Raw genomic sequence first — 14,027 nt, forward strand, 5'->3', positions numbered from 1 at the left:
AACTTCTCATATCAATTGTGCCTGCCAAAACCATATAACAGTATTCCAAAATTTTAAACAAGCTTGGTACTAGCATGATTTCAGACATAGCATGGACTAACAATGTGATCTAATATATTAAGCATGAGCTTTGAAGATTTAATATGCTTTGGAGAACATATGCCAGCTCTCCTACATCCGCCTCTGAGGCACCAGGCTTTTGTCATGTAGGCAGGGAGGCAGATCCCCCGCCCTGAGGAATTCAACACCAGCCTCTCACGCTGGCAGAGACAGATTTCTGGAGAGGGACACAAACAGTAGCATTTCTGCCACAGGGGGTACGTGCCCTGTTGGTTTGTGTGCAGGGAGGGGATGGACACGGGCTGCCCACTATGGACTTGTGCTTCCCTCCCGGCTGCCTTTCCCCCAGTGCCTCTGCAGCACAGTGAGCGGGACCCAGCATGTCAGGGTACAGCGGGGCAGGGTGGGGAAGCTCCTTGTTGCTGGGAGTCCCATATCACCCTGGTGAAACACCCCTTGCCCTTCCAGCAGTAGTGGGGGTGGCAGCAGAGTTGTGCCCCCTGCTGCTGCTAGGCAGGCAAGGGGTGCCTCACCACAGCAGCATGGGGCTCCCAGCAGTGGCAATGAGTTTCCTCACCTGGCCACGCTCTGCCCTGCTGTGCCGGGTCCTGCCCACTGGGCCCTGGAGGTCTTGAGGGGATGGCAGCAGGGGGGGAGCCCGAGCCAGCATCCGCTCCCAACCCCACCATGGGCTCCGCTCCAGCTCTGCCGCCCTTGTGGGAGGGGGAGCCAGACTTCGTACTCTGCTCCACTGCACCAGCTGCTGCATCTCACTGTCGGTTGCCAGGGCTCAGGCACTGCTGCAGGGGGTAGGGGGTGTGGATCCAGGTCCCTGGCCCTGTAGCCCTGGAAGTTGGGGTCCCCCCACCGGCAGGGCTGTGGGTGGGGAATTAGGGGCACCAACAGGGGTGGGGGGCAAGAGACACCAGCAGAGATAGAGGGATATGGTTTGGGACTGAGAGGCCTGGACCTCTGTCCTGGGGAGCAAAGGGGGCAGGGGGATTTTCCATGATAAAAGACACAAAAACAAATATCAAAATTCATAGATACTTAGAATTTATTTTATTATAGTGATCAAGGCACTAGTAGGCTTCCAAATTCCTTTAAAATTGTAAATACATCATAACCTCATAAATCCAGCATGCTCAGGACTGAGAACCTGCCAGAAATTCAAAAATCCAGAATTTTCAAAACTGGAACGGTGGCTGGTCATGGAGCAGTGGGGAAGGGGTAGCAGCAGCTGGTCCTAGAGCAGCACCTGCACACAGAGCAGCGGTGTGGGGTGGTGGATGGTGGCAGTAGCCTTATGCAAGCTTCCCCCTGTGTCCAGGAGGCACTGGGGGGGGGGGGGGGGGGTGGCGACTGGTCCCGGAGTAGCAGCCACATATGGAGCAGGGTGGTGGATGGCGGTGGCCACCACTGTGTGCAAGCTTCCTCTACCGTGTCCACAGGGGGAAGCTTGAACGTGTTAGCTGCTGCTACCAGCCACCACTCTGGTCCCAGAGCAGCACCACAACAAATCGCCACTACTCTCCGATGTAGTGTATTTTTAAAAAGGGCCGGATTTTCAAGAATTCCGGATTTATGAGGTTATACTGTATATCTATAAAACGTGGTGTTCAATTGATATTTGCATACGCATACACACACACACACACACACACACACACACACACACACACATATATTTCATTTTAATTGCGGATTTTATTTTTTTAAATGAGAGAATTTACAATTTTTAAACAAAGAAAACCATGATCCCTGGTAATCATTCATGCTCAAGTCTTTCTTACTATACCATCCAGAAAAATAAGCCACTGGCTTATGGTGAACAGCAATTGATCTGCAGCTTCCTTACCTTGGGAAGATAATCACAACCAAGAAGAACTGCTAGTCCAATAAGAGACTCCCTGTCATAACCTAGCTTCTTCTTAATAGAGGACATCGTGTAACAGTCAACATAGGGGTCCTATAAAAAGGAAAAAGATGATAGCTGGTTTTCTAGTAATCTCTGTAGTTCTGTTTATCCTGGTTCATTGGTATGTTGCTGGCATGGGTTAGTTCTGTCCTATCTTAAACTATGTGTCCATAATCCTTTCTCTTCCTGCAATCCAGCACTTTATTCACTATGCATCTTCCAACTTCTGTAACATATGGGACAGGGGTGGCCCTATACACAATAGATTCCTAAAAAAATAGACAACCATAATTCATCCCCAGAACTGCTCCATCTTCTGCCATGAATAAGGCAGTGGCTCAGTAGAAGCAGCATTCAATTGTTTAACAGGAGATTATATCATAAAGTATGTAGTCAAGGTGGCAAATCAAGGTTGCACAGGGAGTCCTAATCCTGAAGTTGGGGTTGTCAACAATGGGCCACAGTGTTCAACTGTTGCCAGAAGAGCCCAAACCATTTTTGTCACTAATACAAAAAGCATGACTGATGCTAATACTATCTACTACTAGGGACTGGACACATCATTCAAGGACTGCTGCTTTTAGAATCCACACTGACCTGACATATCAGGGTTACGGCTGACAGAACTCTTTGAAGCTCAAAGTACAGAGAATCAAAACATAATACGGGGGGGAAAAAAAAAATCAGGGATAATATGTACCAAAGGTTTTCAACTTTTTGCCCAATAACCTATTTTTCAAGACACCTGAATAGACAGACAACTGCAAGAAACATCCCTTTCAATACCTTGAGTGGCTAAGTTTGAAAATAGGGTTCTTAATAAGTCATTTGTATGGAAAGAAAACTAATGGGTAAAAAATGAACAGAGACACATTGTCCTACATGAGTTCTTTTTTTAAAAGGTATGAAGTGCTCCTAGCTGTCCTCTGTTCCGTTAATTCTTTTAACCATTTATGTGTTTTCTTAGCTCAAAACTGAGACTTCTTATACCAAGAAACAGTTGAAATGCCAAAATTTTCTCCATTTGCTTGATACACTAAACAAACTAAAAGAACTCTCTGCGTATACTAAAGAAATAATGGATTCAGGAATTGTATTTTACCTTTCCCACCAGTCATAAAAACCTATATTTCTAGTGTATGTAGGTTTCAATTTGAGATCTTAAATTTATAGTTTGTATAGTTCATATATTTGATTCTCCAGGGTAGTCAGATCATTGCTTATTATTTAGACACAGAAGATGTTGTCCCATCAGTATTCAATCTGAGGAGCAAGTCATCATCAACTGTAAATTTGTTTATATTAAAGTGTCATATGCAAATGAGTAAGCCCTAGTATTTAAACAATAAGACTGATGTTCTCATATGCCTTTATTCTGTCTCAAACAACAAGAAGTGATACATTTTTTGCTATTCAATTCAGCTATTTTCCTTGTACATCCAGCACTTGGACACTAATGAATCAAGTTAGGCAGGTTATTTTAAGCAAATCCAAATACTGGAGGATAAAAGAATGATACCTAATTCATTGCTCAAGATCTTCATGGCATTTCCCATTTATTTAATCAGAGAATGAGTGTTTGAGGAAGCTTGAAGGAAAAAAAAAATTTAAACATTTTACCTTAGCATTCATAGTAAAGTTGCGATAAACTGTTTGAGCTCCATACAAGAAAACATCACCATCGTTAGTGATGCAGCCGTCAACATATCCATTTGCATTCAGGTAAGCACACATGGCCTCTGCTTCACCAGCTGCTTGAACCCAAGGAACTCCTAAACACTCCAACATTTCAAGGCACTAAATCAAAACAAAAACGTCAAGATAGAGACACTAATCTTTCAATTATCCCATTTGCTCTAAATGCTCATCCAATTGAGTATGGTTGTGTATACCTGCAATGGCCATTATTATATAATGCTATTAGCCTAAGAGAGATTTTAAGATGATTAACATGATGAACATAAATGTGATTTTTGCCTGGAAATCTTATATTTAAAATGACAGCACAGCAAAATTAGAATCACCAGTACTGAATGGTAACTGGTCATTTCTGCTAGAAAACTGCATAAACCAAATGGACTTTCAGAATACCTTTGAAGATGGGAGGCTGAGGAATTGGCATCCATTACTGTTAAGACTAGGCCAGAACTGACACAGAAGTGGGGAGTGAAAGAGGCATAAAAGAGGCAGGATAGCTTCTTAAACTTCCATTGTGCATCATGTTTTAATGAAGTAACTCATGGTTCCACATCCCCTCCCACTCAGTCGTGTAGGCCATGTCCAGATGTGGGTAGATGTTTGGTTCCCCGAAGACAACTAGTGGCAACGCACCTTGTGCTGCTGCTAGTTTGTAGTATGAATTATTGCATATTAGTTGATTTTATATATATTAGTTTAAAAGTTTAGGTTATGCTTAAATAATAGTATTGAATCGATAAACCTCTATGATTATATTAGCTTTATTTTTGTCTTTTATGAACTAAAGCTCAATTTTGTGCTTGTTCCCTGCTTGACATGAGTAAATGAGTATGCCCTGTGTACATGAGAGTCTGTGTGAGAGGGTGAATGGTGCAAGAATGGGAATTTTTGCATGAAAGCAAAAGAAGAAAATTTAACTGTTTGTGTAAGCAACAAGGCACCAATGCATGAGTTACCAGACAGCAAACTAATTAATGGATGGCTGAAGAACTTGTCTGTGATCAGGTGCAAAAGGAAACAGTGAGAAGAAGGAATTCTGCATATCCTGCCATTTGAGCTACACAATGCCTCAAGGTTGAGATACCAACTCTGAGATACCAACTTTACTGGAATGACCTCAGTAACCAGGTCTGGATGAGATAACCAGAAGATGGATAAGAAACAACCTCTCATTAAAAACTGAGCATGGAAAAAACTCAATGCTGAACAAAGACTTGAAATCCCTATAAAAAGTGAGATGCAGCCAAAGACATGTTGGGGAATCAGCTCTCTGCAACCTCCTGGAGCACAGGCATGTCTTGTTCACCCTCACTCCCATCACCCTCAATGAGCCTGGGCTGGCCACCCAATGCTAACACTGAGCAACATCTGCTGGTAACTATAACATCTTACTGGAGTGGTTTTGTCTTCATGTTGGTCTAGGTCTGTTTGTCTGTATACTTGTGTGCGTCTGTATGACTGGTGTGTCCAAGCTTATGCATCTGCTTCATGTAATCAATAAATACAACATTTTGCCTTCATAAGGTCTCGCTCTTGATTTGATTAATTGGTAATTTAAAGTAATAAGTTATCCCCAGGAAACGTCTGTGCCACCTGCACTCTGGTACATAGCAAGTTACCCTGGGTGGGGTAGGGGAGGCTGGGGCCTCCAGCAGCCTTATCTGAGGGCCTCCTAGGACTGTAGCAGTGGCAATCTTGCTGCATAGAGCCAACCAGCAGTGAAGCATGGCTCTGGCTGGCCAGGTTCCAGCTTTGGGCGGTGCACACTGCCGCTGTGTGTGCTGCCCCACTTCTTTTTTCCAGATGTCAAAAAAACCTGGAGCAGTGTGGAGAACAACTGAATGTGAAGTATGTGGCACCGCAGATGTCTCTGTGGTGCCACATACTGCACGGCCACGCTCATGTGGACATGGCCATAATATCTTTGGTAAATACACAGCATTGCTTAAGCAAGAAAAGGATTGAAGGAGTCAAAGTAATGATGTGAGAAAGTTGAATGCATGTGCTACAGTGCAGGTCTAGCCAGTAGGCAGCCCCCATACTGTAGCACCCTTGTGCCCCACCCAGCCCTGGTCACCATCTACACATGTGTTTCAGCTCATGCAATTACTCTGCTGTAGGATAGTACTTGTCCTGGACAGTACTATTCTACAGCAGAGTTAATCAATTTACTGCACCCCAATACAGGCACACATGCAAATGGTAACACTTACTGCACAGCTAATTAGTCAGCTCCATAGTAAAGCCCATGTGAAGATGCACCAGAATAGACCAAAATGATTACAGATGAGAAAAGGAACGAAAGTAAATATATCATTAGTCAAAGAATAATAATAATGAAATATCTTTGTATACACCCCTTGATATGGAGTGACAAAACAACTACCAATGTAATCTTATTCTTATCAACCTAGTTAAAATGTATTGCCCCTCCCCCTCAAATGCTGTTAATATGACTATCTTAACTTCTCCCCAGCTGGGAAATAAACTAACACTCAGGTTACAAAGGTGACATAACTCGTGTTAGGATATGTAAAAATAATCCTTGACTGCCATCATTGTACTCAGCACTGTGCAGTACACACAAAATACTATATTCCCTGGAATTTTACATGGACCAACACAAGCAGTTCATTAGACTTAACAGATAAAATGGCAAAGCCTAATACCCAGTCTCAGAGTGGTATAGATTTTCTCCCCTCAGTGTATTATAGAAATACCTCCACAAAGATTTTCAGTGTGTTCAATTTTGTTTAAATACTTTCCCATAATTTATCTAGTTGAGGTTTCTTTCCCTCCATGCCATTCTGTTAATACTATGAATATCAAAATACTCCTAATTACTCACTTCTTTTAAGAATGATTTAAAATAGGATCTCCCTGCTTTTGCTGCTCCAGATTTCTTAGGAGGTCCATAACGCAGTTCATTCCTCTTACTCATTGTGTCTGCTTTCAGTTTTGGGGCATCCCCCTCCATGACAAACACCAGTTTGATTCTCATTTTAGTTAAGGAAGACACTCGAAAAAATAGGTTCCTGTAATAATTGGAAAAACAAAACATTTTTACTAAAAAGTTTAGCTATAAATTAAGCCATAACAACTGAATTGTAAATTCCAAATGGAAACTTTTTGCTAGTCAGTGCTTCAAAATAAAACAAAACTTTAAACTATAAAACAAAATGCAAAAACGTATGTATGAACTGGTTATACTTATAAGATACCATAACCTGCATCTCTTCCCACACAGTCTCATAACTGCCATTTGGAAAACATACACAGACACACATCCCTTCCCCTTCTTTTGTTGCAAAACAACCCAGAAAGACCACAAAGGTAAAAATGCTTTTGACATTATAGATTCCTACTTGAAAACTCTATTTGGTGAATTATGAGTAGGTACTTGTACAACGAAGGGTATGTAGCATCTTGAAAATGGTTTAATGCAAGGGAGGGCAATTATTTTGGGCAGAGGGCCACTTATTGAGTTTTGGCAAGCCATCAAGGGCCACATGACAGGCAGCCTAGGGCACATAAATATTTTCTAAATTTTTTAGGGGCCCTGCAGGCCAGACAGAATGGCCTGGTGGGCTGCATCTGGTCCCGGGCTGCATTTTGCCAACCCCTAGTTTAACGGCATCCCATGGCACCCTGGTTAAGAATCACTGCTGTAACAGTAATATTGATATTGTAATTTATTTAGCAGACTTTCAAAAGCAGATTTGAAAATTAATTCTACTGTTAGAATGGCTTGGAAAGATGACCAATTTAAAAATATTTATTATTTATTGTTGATAAGAGATGACCAATGACATCTCAGGCTGCTGAAGCAAAAAGGTTGAATATGACCAGTGCCCATGAAGTTTCCCTAAAATGACTTAGTAATATACTTCAAACCGAACTTCATGAAAGCACTTCGGTAGTGGGAAAAGATCTATTCAGTCCTTGATCTTACTACTGAGAGCATATATGTCAGAATACTGCAAATATAAAAAAAAAAAATGATAGGAACACACATCTGCTAGAAAACAAAGACATTTCTATTAATTACTAGCTAATTGCTCATCAAGAATGATGGATTTTGGGGAGTGTTTACATGACCCCTACCCCCCATTCACCCTTCGGGGCTGGCCATGTAAAGACTCCCTCTGCCACTGCCACCGCCACCTCCAGCACAGGGGCTCCCTACCACCGTCCACCTCCACCTCGCAGTGGGGCTTCCTCTACGTCTCCTCTCTGCTTCCCTCTCTCCTCCCTACTGGCTGTTGTCAGGGCTGGGTGGCAGGGGGGTGCCCCCTACTCCTCTCCCTTCTCTGCCACCTGGGTCCGCGTAGTCCCCTCCCTCCCCACTGCCTCCCCCTCCCTGCCGGGTGTTGTCGTGGCCCCCTCAGGCAGGGAGACGTGGGGAAGTCTTGAGGCTTGGGCAGCTGAGGCACGTTCACTGCCACCACAAACTTCCCTGGCAGCAGCTCAAACTTGGGGCCATGCAGCTAAACACTGCCCGCCCTCTCGGTGGCACGTGCACAGTTGACCAAAAGTGTTACAGACAGACAGACAGACAAAGCCCTTTTATACACAGAGAATTTTCAGTAGCCATTAGAAAGTAATGATTTAGTTATTACCAAGCCAGTAACTAAAACAATTTAATGCAAGGGTATTTTTAATTAATTTCTGCTCAACTGAAAATGATGAGCCATTTTGGGTGTTGAATATGGGACATTTTAGGGACTGGTTAACAAAAAATGCTGAACACCCACAACTACAGCTGAAGTCAGCTGGAACCAGGAGTGCTCAAAAGCTCTAAAAGTTATCTACAATTTAAATGGGTATTTAAGATCTGAGAACTGGTAAGTCTCCAATCATTCTTGAAAGCTCAAGTCTAGCTGTCTGCTACTGCATTTGTCTTCTTTTTAATCCTGTTTGCAGAAGTCAGTGCTTTGATAGTATTACAACTTTAATTAGTTCATTCTTTGAGAAGCATCAGACTAAAAATCAACTAAAAAATACACATATTCATCAAGGTACTCCATAATGCCTCATACAGAATAATGTAAAAATGGTCTACGTAACAGTTCTTGTGAGAGGACTTTGTCTTAACTTGGGGGGGGGGGGGGGGAGAGTTCATGCTAACACATGAAATCATGCATCAGGAATGAAATCATGCATAGAGGTTAAAACACTATATTCAAAGATACTGTACCTAAGATGAGGCTTTGTGACTACACCAATCATCTTTTTAACAGTCTGTGCCTCACATACCCACAGACTTAAATCAACAGCAATGGTTTTCCCCTTGAGACTGCTCAGGTTGATGGGCTGTTTCACTGGGTCAAGGATCTGCCACAGGTTAGTCACTCCCATTCTTTAATTCTTCGTTTGCAGTGTAAAGGTGTCAGCTGTAAAGATTGATCAAAGCAAAATGTTCACAGCTTGTGACATGAAAAGGGCTATTTTTGGAAAGGAAAAAGTCAATGATTTATTTCATTAAAATTTTACTTTTATAGCCAAGCACACAGACAATTAAGCCAACTAATATTTAGCAATTTCAGCTTATAAGTCCTCCATTTAATGGATGGGGTTCTTTGGAGGATGAACTTTTACTACAAACAGTTTATGGTACTTCCTGAAAAACTGTTTTCACTTTCATCTCGACGTACCAGGCTTTAACTGATTCTTTGTTGGCTTCCATTTCTACATCCCAATGCAATCTGTTGCTGTTTCCATAAGAGGTGGCATACATCTTTTTGCTTACTTCTTTACAATTAAATGTAAAAATGATTTTTTCAAACAAATACAACTACTTCATGATTTATGAATTTGAATTTATTTTAAGAGCTCAGGTGAAATACATCTTTGCTCAGAGAACTTATACAATGACTGAACCAGCTGCTTTGTCACATTAAAAGAAAAGGTTGGCTGTGGCCACTGAATCTTGCGCTAAATTTGAGCAAAAAATCAGGATCCATATATTATAATGTAAGAAAGCTCCAGACATCTGAATGCAGATGAGCAACTGTGCCATCTAATGGACTCTTAAGGTTAAAGCACTGTCATCAGAGAGGTATTTCTCTACGGGTGTTTGTACACGTGCTCTGGGAATGGGGGGAGAGGTAGGCGCTTTAATTAGAGCCACTTTAATTAAAGCGTCTGGAGCATCTTGTGTATCAGCATCCCTGCGCTTCAAAATGGCAGCAGGGGGCACTTTATTTAAAAGTGCAGGGATTTATTGAAGTGCAGGGATGCTGATACATGAGACGCAGAGGCTGGCTGGAGCATGGTAATTATCATGCTCCAGCAGACTCAGTTAATCAAGTCTTCTTCAACACACTGTAATTACAGTGCCTTGGAGCAGCCCCCAGGCTCGTGTGTAGGCACCCTAAGATTCTTCAATACAACCTAAGAGTATATGTCTGAACCTCCGCATAACTGGCATTTAGCTAACAGACAAATCACTCCCACTGCAAGAATTAAAAGCTCTTCTTACTGTAGATGTTGTACCTGATATTAACTCTCAGTGGTTATATTTATGAACTCATCCAAAGGCCCGTGTCTCTTGAATTTGCTCCCTGTCAACAGTACAACACAACTTAACGGTTCAGAGCAAGTGTAATGCCAATCTTTTCAACCTCAGATGTTAAAAGCAAAGAGCACTGAGACCTTAAAAAAAAGGACTTAAACACTTATATGTGCCTGATCCCCAGAGCTGAAACCAAAATCCAGAATTACATACCTAGAAAACAGATACAGTGCATGGGAATAGTTCGATACCTTAGAAGGATGATCCAAAAAACCTGTATGCTGAGCAGGGATCTGCCTAGGACAATAGCAAATACCAAGCACAGGAATAGGGTTTCCAAATTCTGCTACTCTCCAGAGTTTTGGGACCTGAATCAGGAGTGCAGGTGAGGCACAGCTGTTCATTTGGAATCCAGAGCCTGGACTCCTCTGTGGTGGGTGGGTGCATGCAAGTATTCTTTCAAACAGTTGCACAGGAGTCATTCTTGACTTTATTGAGGCTTCTGAAATAGCCCCACGTACCAGTCTCATCAGCAAATGGAAGAAATGTGGGTCTGACAGAGATACCATTAGCTGGATACACAATAGGCTGAATTACAGCAAGCAGAGTCAATATATATGGGTCAATATCAGACTAGCAGCTGGTCGCAAGTGGAGTTCCACAGCGGTCTCTTCTGGGCCCAATGCCATTTAATATTTTTATTATGAGTAGCGGTGTACCGATAAAGATTTTTTGGGCTAATACCATTGGCTGATTATTAACAAGCCATATCGACCGATACTGATCCCATTGCCGATACGCAGCCCGGCAGCTTGGAGAGCAGCATCCGGCAGTAAGTCTGTTGGGGGGGGGGGGTCAGAGGGAAGGAAGTGGCGTGGGGGTCAGATCAAGGCCCCCACAGTGACGGAGGGAGTGGGGCTGGGGCAGGTGCTGACAAGCCAGAGCAGAGCACAGGACACAGGCATGAGGAGCTCTTCAGGAGGGCAAGGGGGGAGGGGAGGGGCAGCTCCCACCACTGTGCACACCCCCAGGGGAGGTACGGGGGGGGCATGTACCCCCCAGATCTGTGCGAGGGGTAAGGATGGGTTGCCATTGTGAACTGGGGCCAGGGGTGGTACCAAGCTCTTCCCAGCGTGGGGGTTGGACTGGGGTTGTGCTCAGGGCAAGTGGCAGCAGTGCTGTGGGGGAGGTTTTGGGGGGGCTATGGCAAATTTTAGGGTGGCTGCAGCCCCCCCACCCCGTAGCCCCTCCTCCGAATACTGCTGTTGCCACACGCCCCAAGCGCAACCACAGTCTAACCCCCATGCTGGGAAGAGCCCAGCGCCACCCCTGGCCCCAGCCCAGAGCAGCAGCTCGCCCTTGTCCCATGTACAGATCCAAGGGGCACACACCCCCAGTGCCTCCTTTGGGGGTGTGCGCAGCAGTGGGAGTTCCCCCCTGAATGAGCTGCTTGCAGCTCTGTACCACTCTCTGCCCCGCCACAACTGTACAGCACCTGCCCTTGCCCTAGCCCCACTCCCTCCCTCACCACGGAAGCCTCAATCTGCCTCCACCATGCCCCTTCCCTCCTTAACACTTACCAGCTAGATGCTGCTCTCCAAGCTGCAGGGCTGACCGTGTGCATGCTGCGGTTGCACGCATGCACGTGACATTTATCAGCAGCATTATAGGCCACATTAGCCAAAAAAAAGCTGATTATGTCAAATTTCCCTTTTTATTGGTGCTGGTATGCTATGAACCGATGCATCAGTGCAACTCTAATTATGGGGGAACAGAGAGAGTACTGATGAACTAGCAAAAGGTACAAAACTGTTCAATTACTTTAGAGGCCAGGATTAAAATTCAAAAGAACTTGGATAAAATGAAGAACTGAATTACAGAAAACAAATGAAATTCAATGAAGACAGATGCTACTCATAGGTAAGAAAAATCAAATGGAGGTTTAGAATAAGCAGATAACACTTTTGGGACTAGCAGTGCTAAGAAGGGGAGGTTTATGGTGGACCACAAACTCAAGATGAGTTACCAATGCAATATGGTCTTAAAAAAGAACTGGCTTGCATTAACAGAAGCATGGTATTCAAGACTTTACTTAGCATATGTTAAAACCCAACTGGACTAGTGTCTATTTTGGAGATATTTAAATAAGGAGGTACAGAAACTAGAGAAGATCCAGAGATGAAGAACAAAGGTGAAGAGGGGACTAGAAAGCAAACCATACGAAGAGAGACTGAAGAAGATAGGTATGTTTAGTTTGGAGAAAAGGAGACAACACAGGGGGTGTCAAGTATAAGGCCTTTAGGTTGGATCTGGTTTACGGAGGTCGGTAATCTGGTCCATGGGGTTTTTCAAGGGCTGGACTCCTTACCTCTGAAGGCCAGATTCAACCCATAGGACTCATCTTCATAGCTGCTGAAACCTCTGCAGTGGCAATCCCCACTATTTTAGAGCAGCTTTAAAACTCAGAGAATTAAAGCTGCTTGTCTCTTCCCCACTTTACTCACTAAATAAAATCAGAGATTTTACTCACCCCTTTGAAAAAAAATCAGGCAGACGGCAAGGCAGGGTGGAACCATATAGACCAGTAGTCACCAATCAATAGATCACAATCAACTGGTCAATCGTGATGCCTTCGACAGACTATTTCAGTCTCAGTCCATCATCTCATTTTTTTCCTAAAGTTAGGCATAAATAAAGCTGTGTCCATGATCGCATCAGACTAGACCCTTTCAAAGCAATCATATTGCTAGCTAGTCATGAGTTGACACCCTCAAGGGACCAGGAGGAAGAACTGCACACACCCAGAGCCCAGCAGAAGCCTGCTGCACACAGCCAGGAACATAGCACTGTGTGCAGAGCAGCACCTAGCAGATAAGTGTGTTGGAGGGGAAGACGGGGTCAGATCAAGGCCCCTATAGTGAGGGAAGTAGGAGGGCATAGGCAGGGGTGAATGGGCCCTGGGGCGGGTGATGGGATGGTCAGAGCCCAGGAGGCTCATCCAGGGGTAAGGAGGGGGGCTTCCCACCATTGTGTGCACCCCAGGGGAGGCACGTGTCACACGTGCCTCCCAGATCCATGTGTGAGGTAAAGGCAGGCTGCCACTGCATGCTGCACCATGGTGCCGCTGGCCTGGGAGCCTCATGCAACTCCACGTGCCTGATGCATGCTGGCAGCAGGCACATGGCATCCCGTGTGGCTCTGGAGGGAGCTGTAGTGCCGTGCAGAGTGCAGGAGCAGCCTGCTGCTCCCCGGGGGTTTTCTTCCCTCAGGCCAGCTTGCCCCATCTCTGCAACAGGTCTGGCACATAGGTGGCCTAGTCCTTTCCAGGGATGTGGGGGCGGGGGGGGGGGGAGGGGGACTCCCCCCGCTAGGTGAACCCTGGGGCAGGCATGGGGAACACGTGCCCTCAGATCTGCGCTTGGGGCAGAGGCCGACTGCACGCTGGGCTGTGCACCATGGGGTGCTGCCTCCAGTCCTGCACGGAGACTCCATGTGCCTCCCACCGCCAGGCAGGCAGAGGCACTCGGCCAGTGCACAGAAGGCAAATTTTCTTTGAGGTAGGTCCTGGGTTGCATTTTAATTAAAAAAGTGATCTTGAGCTTAAAAAGGTTGGAGACCACTGATATAGATTATTTTGTTTAGATTTAAAAGGTGCCCCTGCTTTGCCTTCTGCTCAGTTTCAATTAAGCACTGGGGCTGTGCAAAACTTCGGGATGGACAGAAGATGGAACTTTCAAGTCAAAAAGGGAAAATGTGATGAGGTTTGGAGGTTGCTGAGCAGCGTTTTTTCCATTTTAACCAAAAAGTTTTTAAATCGATAAGTCACTTATTTGATCT

General features: G+C 44.5%; 1 protein-coding gene across 3 annotated transcripts in view; it reads right to left on the reverse strand.

The window, feature by feature from the left end:
• Window positions 1-14,027, reverse strand: part of GEN1 (GEN1 Holliday junction 5' flap endonuclease) — a 42,937-nt gene that overhangs the window by 21,043 nt on the left and 7,867 nt on the right. For 2 of the 3 annotated variants that reach the window (XM_059729462.1, XM_059729466.1), the window contains 4 exons: window positions 8,874-9,069; window positions 6,525-6,711; window positions 3,599-3,775; window positions 1,919-2,029 (listed from right to left, as the gene is read on the reverse strand). In XM_059729462.1, the coding sequence (XP_059585445.1) occupies window positions 1,919-2,029; window positions 3,599-3,775; window positions 6,525-6,711; window positions 8,874-9,034 (636 nt within the window). In that variant the 5' untranslated portion in view covers window positions 9,035-9,069. Of the gene's footprint in view, window positions 1-1,918; window positions 2,030-3,598; window positions 3,776-6,524; window positions 6,712-8,873; window positions 9,070-12,720; window positions 12,866-14,027 lie in introns of all 3 variants that reach the window. The other variant, XM_006276289.4, reaches the window with a different exon arrangement.

This window comes from Alligator mississippiensis, chromosome 1 (genome assembly GCF_030867095.1).
Source record: "Alligator mississippiensis isolate rAllMis1 chromosome 1, rAllMis1, whole genome shotgun sequence".
Taxonomy (NCBI): domain Eukaryota; kingdom Metazoa; phylum Chordata; order Crocodylia; family Alligatoridae; genus Alligator; species Alligator mississippiensis.